Raw genomic sequence first — 20,244 nt, 5'->3', positions numbered from 1 at the left:
CGTCTCGGGCATTTTTGCGTATCGAAAATAATTGCTTCGCATTGAATAATGAGATATCAATAGTCGATTAATCGTATCGTCAGGGAGGCTGTGATTTACACCCCTACCCAATGCCTCTCCCTACCTCCCTCCTACTGCTCATGTGTAGAGTGGGGGAAGTAGTGGGAGAATTTTGCAATGCATTTATTTAGGCTCTTTACTCTGTATTTGTTGTAATTGTTAGATGGTGCTGTAGTAATGTAATTTTAAATCTGCTTCTGTGTTCTTGGGGCACGCACGCACGCACACACACACACACACACACACTCACACACTCATATGCTTCCTACAGCTGCTCTTCTGCCTTTGTCTGTCTCCTAGAACCCTTCTCCGCCTTTGGGGTGTGTGTGTGTGTGTGTGTGTTTTCTAAATCGTCTGCTACTAATATAAAGGAGGAGCGCGCACACACACACACACACACACACACACCCACCCACCCGCTGGTGCGAATTGATTGACACTCTAGTAGGAAATACAATGTGGTTTTATAAAACAAATTAAATTAAATTGCTCCAGGAAATGTTGGAACTCCCTTAATGCTTTCCAAGTGAGTCTGTGATGTAATCGGCCTCAGGCCTGAGGGGCTGTTGTCTACTGCCACATTCCCCAGAGGTAGGAGCTTCCCAATATGCAACCAGGAGGCAGTTACCTTCCACTTGAAAGCGTTCCAACCAGCAAGTCAAACTTAAAATATTTCTAACACTATGCATTGTCATTTGCTGTGATGACGTCACGATTTCGAAGTCGGGGTACTTTGATTTGGCCCCAGCTCGCGACTTGAACATTCCACTTCAACAGGCGTTCCAATGCATTTCAGCATGTAGGAAGTAAGAAATATCCCATCTCCCACCGTTGGGGAATGCGACCTGACCCCCATAGAGCTTGAAAGTGACGTCATATCCTCCGATTTCATGGGACCTCAATACGTTTTTAACGGAAGATTTTAGCATGTAATGCAATGGCGCTATTAAAATGATATTTCGATCATCTTTGAATTGTGCCAAGAGCTTCACATATGTTGTTTCTGATACTTCTTTAATATAATTTCTCGTACCAAACACCAAACGATTTGTTTTGAAACGTGTTTTTCCACATTTTTCATGCAGACGGCCTTGGAACAAAATATATAAATTAAGCTCCTAAAACAGTGCTTTTGTAACTTAATTCAGAGTATATAATGACTGGAATCAGAAGATATTTACTTGCTACCGTGCTGTTAGATGGTCGGCTAAGGTCACATAAATGTGGAACTAAGTCACTTATGCTTTCATGCTCTTTGTTTGTAGACTTGCAAGCCAAGTTTATTCATACATTAAGTGCATTTTTCCTAGATGGACAATTCAATTTGTTGATAAAGATCCGAACAATATAAAATGGATTTTTACAATGATCAAATGCGTTGCGATAGTTGAAGTCTGAACGTTTCCTTCAGTTGACCATATGAATGGATGGATGCAGGGTGCGATTTGTCGGAAAACCAGAAGGGGGGATATGTTTCAGATTTTAAGCAAGATCAATGGAATTACATTAAACTGGGATTGAAATCATCAAAAGTGGCTATATCAAATCCAGAAGGGGTGACAATCCCCCCCATCCCCCCCTACAAATCGCACCCTGGATGGATGGATGGATGGATGGATGGATGGATGGATGGAAGAAGAAATGCTGAATGGATTGATAGATTGGCAGGTCCTGGGAGGTGGACAGACGGACGGATGGACTGATGGATTGATTGCTCGATGCAGGATGGTGGAGGGATTGATTTCTAGATGCAGAATGGTGGCGGGGTTGATTGCTAGAAGCAGAATGGTGGAGGGGTTGATGAAGGAATGGCGGAGGGATGGATTGCTGGTTTTAGGATAGATGGAGGATGTCTGGATGGGGATAGATGGGACTGCAGGAGTTCATGTATCCTTTGTTTAGCCAGGATTGTCCCATTGAGACCAAGTGTCTGTCTCTTCTGCCAGGGAGTCCTGGTCAAAATAGCAGCCCACAAACAGGTCCAGATGCAGATAAACACATTAAACGCATAATAAGGAAAATGAACTGACATAAAACATTAACCCAAAAAAAAACTTGCATAAAACATAGTGGCTGCTAAAAGTTTTGTGGAGTAACTCTAAAAGCAAGGACCAATCCTCTGTGTATCATAGTATTAATTGCTCTCCTAAAGTCTCTAAATAGAAGAGACAGGACAGCACTCCTACTTGCTAGTAATTGTATTGCCCCTTGCCTGGACATTCCTCTGTGTATAATGGTATTAATTGCTCTCCTAATTTCATCCGCCCTTGGCGGGCAATAAAAGTACTAGCAACTAGAAGTGCTGTCCTGTCCAGGGCCAGATTAACACACAGGCTAGATATGGCTGCAGTCGAGGGGCCCCCCACCTGCCAGGGGGCCCCCTGATTGGCCAAAAGTGAAAAGAAAAATGCGGAATTGTGACCGGATGCAATACGGGGCCCCATAGACAGGGCTACATAGGCTAGATATGGCCAGGTGCTGTTCACTCACGGAACTTCCTATTAGCCACAATTGGCTAACCCTAACCACGGGACAGTGCAAAATGAATGGGTGTCAATGGAGTTTTTTACCATTATAATTTTTGTGATTTTTTATAATTTTTTGTCCTGAAATATTAATATTAAGTTCGAAGCTAGAAATAATAAGACCCCATTTGAGTAGCGTTTCGATTATTTTGCGCCACTAGATTATTATATACTGGGTCACAAAGCTCAATTTTTATGAGGCCAAACCCATAAACATTAGCACGATGCTAGCGAGTACAGGTTGAAATCTTCTAACCAGCTGTAAAACTACACACCTGAACGATTTGTCAATACAGCCTATTGTTAAACAACAGTCATAGTGCTTACCAGGAATGTTTTGTTGATAATATTTGTGACTGGAAATGGCAGTAGCAATGTATTTAGCATGGGTTCCCCTTTCCATTCCATACATTTTCCCACATGAAGGACTGGCCTACGCTCGTTACTGCAGAATGCATGCAAAGCTAACTGGCTACAATGGGAACCAATGAGACTGAGCCTTCTCCCCTGTGTTCTAATTTCTCTGATATGGCTGCAGCCGAGGGCCCCCCCCCACCTGCCAGGGGGCCCCCGATGGGCCAAAAGTGAAAAAAAAAAAAGCGGAATTGTGATGAGTTCTGTCGTGTTAAATGCAGCTGTGTATCTATTTTAATACTCCTCTCCACAGTCGTTAGACAATGGTGTTCTTAATTCCTTGTTTGATATTATGACTCTGTATGTACATTTGTTGCGTAATTTGCTTCCCGGGGGCCCCCACAGAAACATGTAGCCTTGGGGCCCCGGGCCATCTTAATCTAGCCCAGGGATCCGTTTCTCGATTCTTGTCGTTGCTAACCGTCTCAAGACCGTCTTAAGACCATCTTACCATTCCCTTGGATTTAGTGGTAAGCGTCGCTGTCGAGAGAGAGTTGAGTCGCTCGTACGAAGGACTTTGCTAACGACGATAGCAAAGACGCTTTCGAAGAAATAGACCCCTGGTCCTGTCTCTCTTATTTTTAGAGCAATCCACATCCTCATGTGTCTCCTTCATTTTGAACATTTGTCACGGAATGATCTCCCAGTTGCTCTTTACTTTTGAGTTGAGCTTGTTATACATCTTATTTTGATCCTCCTAAATGTCTCCAAGGAAGGCAGGATGTGTAGATCTAGCCTGGTCCTAACCATTCCATAATACTACCATTTCATTTCGTATTCATGGTCTGGAGGCTGTTTGATCTGACGCGATTGCCGGAAGCGGGAAGGACATTTTCAGAAAAATTAGGATTAGTTGTTGAACATGTCTGACGTCTATCTTTGGCGATTTAGGACCGTTTGACAGACATATCTGACAGACCATCCTACCGTAGGATAAAATTACAATGTAGGACCGTTTGTCAGAACACCGGCCAAATCCTACTGGCAACATCGCTCCACAGAAAACCGGTACCAGACATAGTGCGGAGCCAAGTCTCTTGGCGGAAGTACGTAGGATAGCGCAGGGCTAATGTAGATGTATTGCGGAATATAGCATGGTGTGTATATGATTCTTGGAGGGATGTTGGAAGAATAGTGGGGGTAGACGTGGTCTAGTGGTTAAGGAGGCGGGCTTTTGCTGGTTCGAATCCCACCCTTCCACCCCCTATCTCACTCCACGGCTGAGATGTTCATGAGCAAGGCACCTAAACCCACTTCGCTCCGGGGACTGTAACCAATTAGCCTAGGCAAAGCCGATTGTCGACTCGGTCAGTCTGGCGAAAGCTAAGAGGAATCCGTCTCCATAGTGGGTGGGTGATGGTCTGAGCTTACTTTGCCATTTAAATTCATTGGAGTTCCGAATTCATATTAAAACTCATATTGTGCTTTATTAGCATGACTGTTGCGATATAGTGTCGCAAAAGCACACAAGACAAAATTGTGAACAGTGTTACCTTAACAAATCAGTAACAGACTTCACAGGCGAGTTCTGCGTCACCACTCTCAACTGTTTGCTGATTGGCTAAAAAGTGAGCGAACCGAGCTGGGAGGCTTTCGGCAGAATAGGTGCGGAGCCAAAATCTTTGGGGGGAGTACGTAGGATGGCATCGCCAGACTAGTAACCAATACCCTCTGCTTAAAATGACCCAGTGAATCCACGCCCTCCTAGTGAAGCAACACCTTCGCTTTGTTGTCAGGCCAAGAGCAATGTAGATATCGTTTCTGATCTCCAGAAAAATTGGAAACTCCACCCACTTTGTCGGAAACCAGTCACCCAGTAGCAAACCTTTGCCTGGTTAACACCAGACCTAATCACAAGTGAGATTAGGTCTGGGGAGTTGCCTATTGTAAATTCCGTAGGGGAGAGAATACTTGGCTATTATGGCACACTGCCCTGCTCTCTGATTGGGCAGAGAAACTGTTAAGGTCGGAAAGCTTGGCCATTATGACACAGTGCCCATGATCTTGGACGTTAGGAGTCATCCTCGCCAGACTGTCTTTCAGATCGAAACGATTGTGTAGAACTAAAGGCAGTATGGGAGTTCCCAGGCTAAGCAAACCTAGGGAGGCGGGTCAACCATGCCGTTTGGGAAACGCTAATTGTTATGCTCTCGGTCAGACCAAGTCTCGAAGAGATTTGAAAGTCGATGATTATCAGGCTACATTTCCCTTACCCTTTTCCATATACCCCCTACATCACGCGTACTAGGGCTGTGCAATATATCGTATTTATATCGCGATATCAATATTCATCATATATCGTGGTATCAATATCAAAATTCATATATCGTGATATTTTGTCATTTGTCATTTGCAACGCTACGGTGCAGTATGGCAGCCAAGGGATTAAGCAAAACGCAGGAGTGGTACATCAGAACTAGCTCTATGTCGAGAAAAATAGACGCCTCTCGGGTCTCGTGCTCTCCTCAAGTCTACATTCACGCAGACTTACCAGACATTATGCTACTAGAAAGCACTAGAAACTAGAAAGCTATTATGCGTGCTACTCCACTACGATAATAGTGGCGGGGGTAGGGAATTTCGTATATATCGTTTGAAATATCGTGATATCAATATTTGCAGAAAATATCGTGATATTGATTTTTTGCAATATCGAGCAGCCCTAACGCGTACCACAGTTTGGAAGCGACTGCAGTAGGGTATGTGTGAAAGACCGATGGATGGATGGATGGATGGATGGATGGATGGATGGATGAGTGCATTGCTGTGTCAGTGCAGTATAGATGTACGGCTTGCTGGATGCTGAATGGATGGAAGAGTGTAGATGGATGGGGGAGGTAAAGGTGTGTGTGCGTGCGTGCGTGCGTGTTGGATGGATACGAGTGGGCTGATGGTAGATGGCTTGTCCTTGAAGAGTCTACCCTTGAGGCCTCAGAGCTAGGGAGGGGGGCGGGATGTACAGGGCAGGGCAAAGGTAAGGCGTGTGTGTGTGCAAGTGTACATACACTTTAGAGAGAGGAGCGTTGGGATACCCATTGTGTGTGTACTGGGGGAGGTAGAGGTGTGTGTGTACTGGGGGAGGTAGAGGTGTGTGTGTGTGTGTGTGTGTGTAATGGGGGAGGTAGGTGTGTGTGTGTGTGTGTGTGTGTGTGTGTGTGTGTGTGTGTGTGTGTGTGTGTGTGTGTGTGTGTGTGTGTGTGTGTGTGTGTGTGTTCACCGGGGGAGGTAGAGGTCGGGGGGTGCCCATCGATCGTGGCTCTGCAAGGGGATCCCATTTGGCGTTTAATTAGTGTGTAGGTGGATTATTGATGGAGTCCACCGGCACAGCAGAGAGAGAGAGGGATGGAGATAGAGGGGGGGAGAGAGAGGGATGGAAGGAGAGAGAGAGAGAGACAGAGGGATGGAGAGAGATGGAAGGAAAGAGAGAGATGGAAGGAGAGCAAGAGAGACCGATATGGAAGGAGAGAGAGAGAGAGACCGAGCAAGGGATGGATGAGAGAACAAGAGGAATGGGAGAGAGGGGTACTGAGACGAGGAAGGAGAGGGAAACCTAGAGAGAAGAGGTATGGAAAGAAGAGCTATGGATGGATGCAGGCGATGGAGAGATGGGGGTGGCATGATGGAGAGATGAAGCAGGGATGAAAAGATGGAGGGATTGGGTGGTGGGGTGGGAGCAATGGCAAGACTGAGGCATGAACCGCTTCACTAGGCTTAGATTACACACTTGATCTGCACAAGCCTGATAACCACACACACACACGCTCGCTTGCTCTCCTTCTTTTTCTCTATCTCACTGTCTGTCTTGCGCGCTCGCTCTCTCTCTCTCTCTCTCTCTCTCTCTCTCTCTCTCACTCACTCACTCACTCACTCACTCACTCACACACACACACACACACACACACACACACACTCACATGCGCACACACGCACACACGTCTGGCTCCCCTCGCACTGCTTAATCTACAAACACACACGTATAGGCTGATGGAAGCAGCATGGTAATGTTGACACACATACGCGCACACAGACTGCTGTCTCTGGGAGACGTGGCTGTTGTTGCTTGCTCATGTCTTAGGCTGTTATTTGCACAGATGATCAAAGCCTTACCGGCCAAATCCCTCTTTTGGTGGCCTAGCCGATTCCTATTTATATGATGGCAGTGCACAGATGACAATAGGGCAGGTCTCTAGATAGGGATGTAAATAAAATCGAAATGTATCGGAAGTATCGACCGGCGATTTAATCGAATCGCAACGTATCGTGGGTTAGCTCCTCCTGTGTCTGCGAACGTTCGTATTCAACATTAGGAGTTGTTGAAGGCCTGGCTGTTTTGGGAAACGTGTTGCATTGACGTCCTGGTTGTTTGGGGAATCGTGTTGTGTTGATATTATGGTAGTGTTGCATCAGGGTCTGTTGAGATCCAAACTGCTTGTAAGAGTGCAGTTACAACACGTTTAGGATGCATCTGCAGTTTCTGACACGTCTGACACGCACACATACACGACACATGCACATGCAGTTACAACACGTTTAGGATGCCTCTGCTGTTTCTGACACGTCTGACACGCACACATACACGACACATGCACATGCCTGACGCGCACACATACACACAACGCATGCACACGCCCGCAGTCACACAGAGTTTAGGTCGGCCGTGATTTTTTTTTTTTTTTATCTTCAGGCAGGACGGTATGAGAGAGACAGGAAGCGAGTTGGGCGAGAGGGAGACGGGGAACAAAGAGGGTGGAGTAATAAAGAGGCTTCGAAACCCGCCCACCCAATGCAAAAGTGTGTGCTCAAGTTGGGTCTCCTAAGGGGGCGTTGTCCCCTCCTTCTTCTTCTATTTTTGAGGTGTTTGCACAAGAAATGCGCTACCGCCATCTACAGTGCTAAGGGGACTCCATTTATTCTCAACCTGAGGACTCCAAAGGTCTCCTAACCGAAGGTCTCCTAAAGGGGCGTTCACCCTATAGAAAGTGGATACCAGAAATGAACTGAAATGACTTATCTCTGTCTAGAGTATCTCTGACGGGGAATGATCAGAGAATGAAGTGGCCTAGGAGGGCGTGGCCTAGGAGGGCGTGGCCTGGCTAAGGGAAATGTAGGGCTGTCCTATCCTATGCAAAGAATGTAGGCTGGTCGATGTGGCTGGAGATGAAATGCTTCAAGAGGTATCCAATTTTAAGATAGGTTTGGTTAGCATTGCCCTACTACGTTCATTTGAGCAGTCCCACCTGCATGCACTGCAGCAAGGCATCATCCACCTCGTAGTCCTCCATTTATGCTTCACATCCGTCCACACCATACTCAGCAGGCTATGCATCCCTCCATCCATCCACCCATCCCTCCATCCATCCATCCATCCACCCATCCATCCATCCATCCATCCATCCATCCATCCATCCATCCATCCCACATTCAGCAATCCGTTAAATTAAGAATCGAACCCGGGTCAGAGAGAGTAGAGAGAGAGAGGGCTTCCGCACACCGGCTCCGACAAAGTGTTGAGCACTGCTCAGCTAAAATTCGATTCCATTGTTTTCAATAGAACCACGTACACTGGCGCCGATGTCCGCGGACATTCCCCGATGTCGGATAGCAATTAGAGACAAGTTCTATTTTGTCGGCGCCGCCCATTGACTATCAATGCAATGTTCGAGTGAAATTGGGTTTGGGGGTCCGAATTCTGTCGGAAGGAAAAGTGCGCCGCACTTTGTCGGAGCCGGTGTGCAGAGGCCCAGAGGTTCCATTGGCCCATTGTTTCCGGGTTCTATAATTGCAAGGGGGAGGGGGGTGAAATCCCCCTTTATGCTGACCTAAGGACTGTTCTATTCAATGCTAGGAGTATTATGACACGCCCCTTTAGGCAGACCGGAACCAGAGATTCTTTAAGTATCTCTCTACTCTCTCTGCCGGAACCTGGTCACGTTAGGTGCCCATAGCAACCTATTACATTGGCATATCTCTATACTTAAAGAATCTCTGCCCGGCTCACCTGCTTAGCAGTTCAGTGCCCAGCCAGAGATATTCTATAGAGATATGCCAACATAATAGGTTTCTATGGGCACCTAACGCGACCAGGTTCCGGTCTGCCTAAAGGGGTGTGTCATAATGCTCCTACAATGAATAGAACAGTCCTCAGGTCTGCCTAGGTCTGCCTAAGGGGGGCCATAATAGAACCAGGAAACAATGGGCCAATGGAACCTCTCTCTCTCTACTCTCTCTGGCCCAGCTGTTGGAGCCACAGCTGGGCCAGGATGGCCTTGACCTTTGAACTCTGCTTCACCTCATCATATATTATTACATTACCAAAAAGAAAAACTTAAGTAGCAAAGCTAGGCTTTGATTATTGTTTCCCTAAGTGAGAGAGATCATTGTATGTGTGTGTGGCTGTGCGTGCCTGCCTGCGTACGTGTGGGGGAGGGTTGACGTTGAAGACGAGGGGAGCCCTATGAAGGCGGCAGCAGCAGCATCAGCAGCATGAGCAGCATCAGCAGCGCTTAGTTAATGTAACCATGGAACATATATGAGATGGAGCCACTAATCCTTATTTTCTTTGTTTCATCTCACACACACAAGCACACATGCAGGCGCACACACACACACACACACACACACACACACACCTACACACACACACACCCCTACACACACACACACACACCTATGCACACGTGACATGCATGTGCGCACGAACTCAAGAAAATATGTACCGTACTGATTTAAAAACGCATAGGAAAAAATCATGCATTCTTTCGAACGCACGCTGAAAAGCAGTTGTGGGATGCAGGGACTCAAAAGCACTGGCCCTTTTTTTTGCCTTTTTCTTTTTAAATCTCCTGTGCGCGTGCGTATGTGCGTATGTACGTGCGCGTGCCCATATGTACATACTGGCGTGTGCGTGCGTGCGTGCACGTACGTAAGCGTGTGTGTGTGTGTACATACTGGCATGCCTGTGTGCATTGCTTTTAGGATTATGCTTTTGTTTGTCTGGTAAGCCAAGCGTTGCTAATTACTACAGCAGGCGGCTTCCAATGCGATCATTACACCAAATGACCGTCTCGGGCCGTGCTGGCTTTCACATGCATTTTTTGTCTCTATGCATTGTGCTTAGGTGATGCTATTTAACTACACTTTGTATACTGTAAAGCAGAGGAAAGGAGGCGCATTAGATACAGTGGAGAAGCTTAGTGATTTGGTCGGTGACAGATGGGCAAATGCCAGAGTGGTAATATGCACTGAAGACTCTTGTTGTGTTCTCACACACACACATATCCACACGGCACGCCAACAAACCCTGAAGGTACTGACTGAAAGCACAGATATTCTCTCTCGCTCTCCCGAGCTTGCTCTCCCGAGCTCGCTCTCTCTCTCTCTCTCTCTCTCTCTCTCTCTCTCTCTCTCTCTCTCTCTCTCTCTCTCTCTTTGACTTAGACATGGTGCATGTCAAAGCTAAGGTCAAGCAGACGTTTTAGAGTAGATTGTGTAATGGACTAATGTTCCTTGCCACAAACTCCAAAACTGAATTTGCTTCATGAAATAATCAATGAGATTCATTCTTGATGGCCATACTTATCATTTCTGTACAGTACCAACAGGATGAGGTTTGTGAATGTACTTGGAGTGCACACAAAAATACAGCCAGTGTCTTTGTTCAAATCTTGTGCTGCTGATTTAGGCCAGCGCTGCCTGCACTGACATTTGGGGTTTCGAGAGACAGACGGTCCTTGAACTTCTAAATTAATTGATTTCTTATTTCAGTGTCTTGTAATTGCTGAATCAGCTGTTATCAAAGTTTTTTTTTGGTTGTTGTGGAAGTTTTGACTTAAAATACCATCCTACAACAAGTTTCTCTGGAAGAGTGCAGGTAGTCACTGTATCCCTATTAGTGTATTTTCAAATTATGTATTTATTTATTTTCTAGGCTACGGTTTAGACTCAAAACTTTGTTTCTGCACTGTACAACACAGGAAACTGGTTCGTTGTTCCCCCTATTAAAAAAAAGCGTATGTGTTAGTTTTGTATAGAGTTGTATTGAGGCCTGCGTGCGTGCCCATTGTGTGTGTGTGTGTGTGTGTGTGCGTGTGTATGGCGCCAGCGCTTGGTTGTCGATATGTAGGCTACCCTATGGAGGAAGTCGCTCTGCTCTGCTCTGCTCTGCACAGCACAGCACAGGGCAACGCTGCTGCTTGTCTATGAATAGCTGTTAGGGAATGGCCCTATGCTCATCACTAACAATCCCATAGTTACTCTATCGCTGTTCTGTATGCGAGAACCTCATGGCTCCAGAACAATTGGAGCAATAGAGGTGTGTGTGTGTGTGTGTGTGCGCGCGCGTGCCCGCGGTCAGTGAAAATTAGGCTGTTGGTTCACACACAGGACACATACCTATGCAGGGCAGGAAGTGAGGCAGATGTAGTGTTTGCAGTACAGTGCAATACGGACTCCACTCCATGTTTGAAAGCCTGTATTTGTTGAATGTTGTGTCAACGGTTAATAATGCATCATGCCAGTGAGTTCAAGGAAGTGTGAGGCGAGAGGGAATGTTATGTTTTTGAGAGGTTAGTTATGATATCTTAAAGCTAACTGAAACTGAATCATTATCAAATAATGTACGTATGATGTACAGTTGGATTGAGGGGTCTACAATTTCGAATACTTTGTGTCCTAAATATTTCGTATTTGACAACTAAAACCCATTCATTCATTCAACCATTCAGATGTCAGATGGGATTTGCCATTAGGCACCATAAAATTGATTAGAATGCAGGAAATTGCATCTTAAAAATACAAATTTCCACCCCCCTTCCCACGACCTATTAAAGGTGCTGGAAAACTGAAATTTTGGTGCTTGAAAGTGCTTGAAAAGTGCTTGAATTTGTTCATGAAAAAGGTGTGGGAACCCTGAACTTGCTTAATTTCAATTAAAGTTTAATTGCAATAGCTAGAATCCTTCGTATTTCCAGTACAGTATTGCTTTGGCCATGCTTTTGTTGGCTGTTAACCTACAGCAGAGATTCTCAAAGCGTGGTCCGGGGACCACTGGTGGTCCGCGGCAGAGCTCTGGTTGTCCGCGAGGGGATTTCTAATTTTCCAAGACAAGCTGGCGGTAGGCTGTATTTGTAACATTATTACAAAACTAAACATAGCTGAAGTCATATTTTCACTACAATAAGTCGTTGAATCAAAATTAAGTCATCCGCATCCAAATTAGCAGTGTCAAATTAACACCCGACAACTGGCAAATCACTTGACGGGTGGTCCCTGAACATTTTTGGATGGATGAAGACAAGTGGTTTCTAGGTCTCAAAAAAGTTTGAGAAACACTGGTCCACAGTCAATGATCAAAGGGTCCTTTTCCCTTTACTCTGCTGCTGAAACAGCCATAGGCAGTCAATTTGTCACGACACCATTTACTTCATTCAAAAGTAAGTATGTAAGAAGGGGCGAAGAGAGATTGAAAAGGGGAGTTTTTTTATATAAAGGTTGTAGTGTGAATGGTGACGGTGGTGATGACGATGGTTTATTTATAGTGCTTTTCACACATGCACACAGAGGAGGGAACTCAAGGACCTTGTGTGTGTGTGTGTGTGTGTGTGTGTGTGTGTGTGTGTGTGTGTGTGTGTGTGTGTGTGTGCTTTTAAGCAATGCTGTGGTACAAATAATGCTGCTTTTGAACTCTCCGTCTCTCTCTCTTGTTCTCTCCTGCCCTTCTCTCTCTCGCTCTCTCCTGCCCTTCTCTCTCTCGCTCTCTCTCACATTCTCTGTATCTCTCGCTCTCTCGCTCTCTCTCTTTCTGGCTGACCAAAGAACATCATGTGCATACACATAGTCTGATGCCTTGCGCATCTCTCACACACACGTACACGCACAGAGATGCCTTGTCTCACTCACCACCACCCCACCTTCCTTTCTCCACCACACACACACACACAGACACACCCTCTCTTATTCACACACACCTTCTCTGGTCACTCTGCCGATATATGCTGATATGCAAATGCTCCCATAGTTTAATCCCGAGTGGAGGCTTTGTTCATCCTTTTTAAAATACTTGGGCTTTCCCCAGTACACACACACACACACACACACACACACACACACACACACACACACACACACACACACACACACACACACACACACACACACACACACCTCATACTGTCCCCACACACACACATAGCCCACGCCACTTAACAACCCTGGCTTCCGTGTGTGTGTGTGTGCGTGCGTGCTCACCAGGCTTTCCGTCTGATGCCAATATGGACATCTTCTCTCTTCCCCTCTTTTGTTTTCAACACTTGGCACGTATGTGTTATCTTTGTGTGTTGTGTCTGTGTGTGGTGTGCGCATGTTTTTGTGTGCGCGAGTGTGTGTGTTGTGCACATGTTTTTTGTGTGTGTGTGTTTATGTTTTGTTTTGTTTTTGTGTGTCGTGCCTGTTGTGTGTGTGTGTGTGTGTGTGTGTGTTTGGTGTGCGTGAGTGCGTGTGTGTGTCGTGTGTCGTGTGTGTGTGTGTGTGTGTGTGTGTGTGTGTGTGTCTCTTGCGCTTGGCGGTTGTAATGTGCTAAATGAGTGTCACCCAGGCTGCTCTGCTGTTGTTGCTCCCCTACCGCGCGAATAGACCAGGGCCCGATCGATATATTGGCCCCACCGATATATCGGGCCAATATTTAAGTTAGCATTTTTGGGATATCGATATCGGCCATACTTACAATAAATTTCCACCGATAATTTTGTATAACTTTCACAACCAATTTTGCAGCCGTTTCGTTCTGAATGCATCTTCTATTCTGCTCTCCCCACTTTGAGTCCATGACAGTTCATTATTATAACTAAATATATGTGTATATATAATATTAATTTCTATTTCATTACATTTTATTATGAACAATATTTCCATATATCGGTTGCAAATATCGGTTATCGGCCTCCCATTTCCATAAATATCGGTATCGGCCCTGAAAAAAACATATCGGTCGGGCCCTAGAATAGACCAGGCGCGATGCGATTCAAGCAACAGAGTGCAGCAGCAAGCGATACGAGCGATTGAAGAGACTAGAGTATGTCCGTACAAGCAGAAGGCAAAGCATTCAAGCATTCCCATTGGCTGTGGTCACTGACCTCTATACAGTCATTGGTTGTCGCGGCTTGTCGCCGAACCGCGTCATAGAAAGTTGAAAGGATTTCAACTCCAAACTGTCGCGCTCGTCGCGAGAATCGCTTTTGTCGCGCGACTCAATGCAAAGTCAACTACTTTCGTCGCTCGCCTCGCTATTGTCGCGGTAGGTGTATTTCTGCGGTTATCCTTCAGCCTTGCCTGCAACATGCACGCACGCACACACAAGTACGTAGGGATGCACCGATACTGGTATCGGTATCGGCACCCGATACTTCTCATTATACTCGTACTCGTACTCGTCAATAACTTGCCGATACCAGGAACGATAAGGTAAGCGTACCCATTAAGCCCATGTACCCTTTAAGCCCACTTTCAATTTTGAGGTCAATTTAAAGAAAGGGAAAAGGTGAATTTTGTTTGCAATAAAAAACATTTTGTCAGTTACTAAACCCTTTAATTGGATAGGGTGATGAACAACAAATCACATTTTTTATCGTCGAGTTATCCCCTTCCAAGTGAATCCAGTCTCAGGACTACTGACAAGAAGTTGCCTCAAAACTTTGCTGTTTTGGGACATGTCAGAAATCATAGAATTTCAGCTAGTTTAAGTCAAATGTTTTGAAAATACTTTCATATTTAGTGAACTAAGAGGTAAATGTAATGATTTTTATATATATACATGCAGTGTTTTACTAAATTATAGCATTTCCCTTCAAATGGAAAGATGTGTTTTATGAGCGAGCAAACGCCAATATTCTCTTGATACAACCACACACCATCTTTATCTTACTCTGCCGTAAGACTTAAGGTGGTTAGGTATGAATTCTAAGCATATTCCAGTTTGTTTGGCATTGATCTTGAAAGAAATGCATCATAAAATGTTTTGTGGAGCTGATTATTTCCATAAAATAGGTTTTTGTATAGGCAGGCTTAATGGGTACTAGGTGGGCTTAAATGGTACAGCCCATTGAAATGCATGCAAGCTGGCATGCATGCTAACCAAAAATGTCTTTGAGGGACATAAAAAGTGCTGTACAATCTCAAGTTGTTGGTTAAAAAGGCGTAATGTAATGAACTAGCAATAATCAATAAGAAAAAAAAAATTCTCTGTTTAGATGAAGAATTTTACGAAGTATATGAAGTAAGAGATGCTGTAATATTTAATTAGGTTTTATGCATTATTTTTTGAGCAAATCTTACATTTTTGGTCTGAAACCATTTATGCCATGTAGGCTACACTGTTTAAACTCAATTCACACACCTCACCAGGTATTTTGATAGAGAAATAACTATATGAGCTTATTTGGAACACAAGTGGGCTTAAATGGTACCAATGGTACCATTTAAGCCCATTCAGACTTTTCACTTTTCTCGTAAAAAATCTTCATATTGTACTTTGAAATATTCATCAACTCAGTGACAAACATTGAGAAGAGAGGTAAATCTTACTATTTAACAAATTATTTCACAAAAAAATTATGTGAAGATGGTTGAAAAATAAAGAAATTTAGATTTTGGTGGGCTTAATGGGTACGCTTACCTTACTGCTATTACACAAAACAATGCAAAATCTTGTCACGTTCTGCGGACTTGAAAGCAGCATTGGAAAAAAGTGCCATCTCATACATTTACTAACATTTAAATCTACATGGAAATGGACAATAAAAATATCACAGGTGGAAAAAAACAAGGCCATACATTTATTTTCATTGTATTTTGGTGGTAAAGGTATCGGTATCGGTACTCGGTATCGGCAAGTACACACATTAATGTACTCGTACTTGTATCGATTTTCAAAAAAGTGGTATCTGTGCATCTCTACAAGTACGCGTACACAAGTACACGCTCATACTCATGCACTTACTCACTCACTCATGCACTCCCTCACTCGCACGCGCACACGCGCACGCGCATGCATGTGCACACAATGAACGCACACACCCCTATACACTAATCACACAAAAACAAGGAAAATGCGCACAAGTATGTATGTACGTGTACATGACACACAAACAAGTGGATGCACACACACACAAGCGCACAAAAAACGCGCAAGCACACAAAAATCAGGCGCACACACACACAGGCTTGAACAGTGTTGGTGTTGGCAGGCATGTTTTTGTGTGAGGCATGCGATAGTCAACAGGGAGGCAGCGCGCAGGCAGGACTTCACTCACACAAACACACACACACACTCACAAAAAAACACACACACACGCACAGCATGCGAAAGTCAACAGGGAGGTGGACGCAGCAGCCTGCTCATGAATATTGAGATGAAGATAATTGAGGACCACACACACACACACATACACACACACACAGACACACACACACACACACCCACACACACACACATACACACACACACAGACACAGATTGAAGCAGAAGCGTGCTGCATTGTAAGCGCCAACGTGGCACGAGCCAAATTAGCCAATTTCCATTGCGCAGGGCACACACGCGCACACACACACACACACACGAGTGCACACACGCACACACACATGGCGCGATGATCAGCCAATTCGCAGGTTTTTAATTGGCCTGTCTCTCTATCAATTGTGATGAGCGGATGGGAAAGGAGAGGTCTCGGCTAATGTGTTTGTTCGCATTATTTAGTGTGAGCTTTGCAAAAAAGCAGAAGGTGTGTGTGTGTGTGTGCGTGCGTGCGTGCATTGTTTGTGAAATTCTCAATGCAACCAACGGTATGAGATGAAAATATGCGCGTGTTTCTTGGAGCAATACTGCCCACTCTTCTGTTTGGTGTGTGTGTGCATGCAGTCCTGACTTTGCATCAATCTGTGTTGCCTGCGTATGTGTATATTTGTATGCGTTTGTTCCCAACGCAATTAATATGATGAGCAAAGTGGGATTTGTATCCTAGATTCTCGAGGGGTGAATAGTTTAAAATAGTCGATGTTTGTAAGTTGTATTATAGGCATAGGATTCCACAGCAGTAAGTGTGTAAAGATAACCAATTTTGGATCGGTTATCTTTATGTAACCTGTAAGATGCAAGTGTATCGGTCCATGGCGCCTGGAACGGTTCGTATGCATTAAAAACGGTCCGATGATCCGGATTTATAGCCACGCATCGGTTCTAGGGAAAAAAATTCTAGTTAGTTCTACCTTTTGAATGTCCCTGGTCACACCGCAGTCGGCTACATGTGCCAGAATGTGTAGACGCCTCCAGCGCAAAACGGCTCGTCACAGTCACTACACAGCATGTAGATGTTATGGCATCAGTGACCTTGTGGCCTTGGTGGAGGTTTCCACTGTCTGAGTGCTTCTAGTTCATTCATTCGTCGTCTGTCTGTCTGTGGTTTCAGAGGGCAGTCATAGGTAAGAGGTTAGGGCGTCAGACTTTTAGCCCAGAGGTTGCCGGTTCGACTATCGACTCACCAGGTTGGTGAGGGGAGAAATTAACCAGTGCTCTCCCCCATCCTCCTCCATGACTGAGGTACCCAGAGCATGGTACCGTCCCGCCACACTGCTCCCTTGGGGCGCCATTGGGGGCTGCTCTCTTGTAAGGCATAAATGCAATTTCGTCGTGTGCAATGTGCAGTCAACACTTTTGTGCTGTGTCAAAATGACAAAGGGGAGTTGGAGTTTCCCAATGGGGCTTTCACCTAGGGACGGGCATTGGAAATTAAGTTAGCTTTTGGCTATAGATGCTATTATGATTGCTGTTTGGTTGTTATGTAACCCACATGTCATGCATCTTTTCCTATCAAATAAACTAAACTAAACTAACAACTGTCGCTTTCACTTGTTTTCCAGCTCTGCTCCAGGGACTGTAACCAATACCCTGTAAATAACTAATTAATACTATAATAATAATAACTAAGAGCGTCATCTAAATGTACTGTACATTTTCTGTCTGTGGTGTGTTGCAGGTCTCGTATGCCAGACCCAGCTCTGCGTCGATTCGTGATGCCAACCTGTACGTTAGCGGGCTGCCCAAGACCATGACGCAGAAGGAGCTGGAGCAGCTGTTCTCCCAGTACGGACGCATCATCACCTCGCGCATACTCGTAGACCAGGTCACAGGTGAGAGAGAGCGCACACACGTGCACGCGCACACACACTTAGGGCGCGCACACACACACACACACACTAGGGCGCCCGTGCACACACACCAACTGTTCTCCCAGTACGGACGCATCATCACCTCACGCATACTCGTAGACCAGGTCACAGGTGAGCGAGAGCGCACACAAACGTGCACGCGCACACACACTTAGGGCGCGCGTGCACACACACACACTAGGGTGTCCGCGCACACACACACCAACTGTTCTCCCAGTACGGACGCATCATCACCTCGCGCATACTCGTAGACCAGGTCACAGGTGAGAGAGAGCGCACACAAACGTGCACGCACGCACACCCACGAACACACACGCACAGCAGTTATTGAGTTGTAGAGTATATTCTCTAAGACGAGATCACAGATGAAGATGGTGCAGATAGATTTCTACACACATTAGTGCCTGTGCATGCGTGTGTGTGCATGCCTTACCAGTGCAAGTAGCAGCATATCTTCACTACCGATTGTCATAAAATGATAGAGACTTCTTTTTTTTGTGATCGCTCAATCTATTTGCACATCTTCGTCACTGATGAGATGGGATGTCTTGCTGCTTACTGAAAGTCATTGTTTTCATCAGTCAACAAAACGACTCCAGCCCCCTGACCCTCCTGGTTAGTGCGTAGTTCAAGAAGCAAGTTCACTATATCTATTGTTTGGGCAGCAGAGGCCACTTACTGTAACTGTGTAACAAGAGTTCCTCCTTGACCTGATTTGGGACTATGATCACTGTTTGATGCTTGAGGCCATCTAAATCCATGAAGCAACAGTAGGCGTGTGTGCGTGCGTGCGCGCTTCAGTTAGGATATGCATCACAACAGGCTTTGTGTGTGTGTCCTTGTGTGTGTCCGTGTGTGTGTCCGTGTGTGTGCCCGTGTGTGTGTCCGTGTGTGTGTCCGTGTGTGTGTCCATGTGTGTGCCTCCCTCTCACTCAGAATTGCTGCATATTGCGGACTTCGCTGGCATCCAGTTCTGCTATTAACATAGACAGGGCCGGAGGGTGGGGGGGGTAGAGTTTGTACTGCCCATTACTCATGCTATGCCCCTTTATTTTCAGCAGGGAATGTATTGTACGTACTCATGTGCAGTACGCGCTCATTTGGTAATATCCTGTACAGCAGTGGTTCTCAAACTTTTTCCATCATTACCCCCTTCAGAGGGTCTGAAAAAAAAAAAATCAGATGTCACACCCACCAAGCCCCCCCTGAGATGCCTCCGCGCCCCCCCAGGGGGGCTTACGCCCCACTTTGAGAAACACTGCTGTACAGTCCTTGTCTGCCTTTAAAAAGGATGAACCCAAAACAATAACATGAGCACTGACGCATGATGCTAAGCGATGTAAATGAGTGAGAAATAAACATCGTTCTGTAAAAGCAGAGGGCCGCATACATGCATTTGGCTCGTCATTATTTGGGACATTGTTCATTGTTCAGTGAACTGTACAGTTGACTGTGTGTGTGGGCTAAGATATGTCTTTTATTTTCTTTATTTTTTATTGTCTTTAGGTCAGGTATTTCTTTTCTTTTTGTTTTACTTTTTTTATTTAATTATATAAGTTATTGTTGATTGATGGAGACTGGGACTGCAAACTAAATTGCCCTCTGATGGGATTAGTGAAGTTTTCTGAATCTGAATCAAGTGCTACCTAGTCACTACTGTTGTTCATGCAGCTGTTGTATTGTCCTCCACAGCTGCACTGCAATAGGGCCGCTCTGTCTATGTTGCATTGCATTTAGCTGACGCTTTTGTCCAAAGCGACTTAGTTATTTTAGACACAGGGTTTTGCTTACGGTCCGTGGATAAATGTTAGGTTTAGGTGCCTTCCTGAAGGGAACTTCAGGCATGGAGGAAGGAAGGAAGGAAGGGGATTGGTAAGCAAGGGGATTGGTAAGCAAGGGGATTGGTAAGCAAGGGGATTGGTAAGCAAGGGGATTGGTAAGCAAGGGGATTGGTAAGAAAGGGGATTGAACATGCAAAGATTACATTACATGGCGTTCAGGGCTCTAAATTAACTTTTTCCACCACCAG

At 45.3% G+C, this 20,244-nt stretch overlaps 1 protein-coding gene across 2 annotated transcripts in view; it reads left to right on the top strand.

The window, feature by feature from the left end:
• The window catches only part of elavl2 (ELAV like neuron-specific RNA binding protein 2), a 134,699-nt gene that overhangs the window by 84,885 nt on the left and 29,570 nt on the right, over window positions 1-20,244 (top strand). For both annotated transcript variants that reach the window (XM_063186713.1, XM_063186714.1), the window contains one exon: window positions 18,023-18,176. In XM_063186713.1, coding sequence (XP_063042783.1) covers window positions 18,023-18,176 — 154 coding nt within the window. The remainder of the gene's footprint in view (window positions 1-18,022; window positions 18,177-20,244) is intronic.

The sequence above is a fragment of the Engraulis encrasicolus genome, chromosome 21 (assembly GCF_034702125.1).
Source record: "Engraulis encrasicolus isolate BLACKSEA-1 chromosome 21, IST_EnEncr_1.0, whole genome shotgun sequence".
NCBI lineage: Eukaryota > Metazoa > Chordata > Actinopteri > Clupeiformes > Engraulidae > Engraulis > Engraulis encrasicolus.
This window is presented reverse-complemented; position numbering and strand designations above follow the sequence as displayed.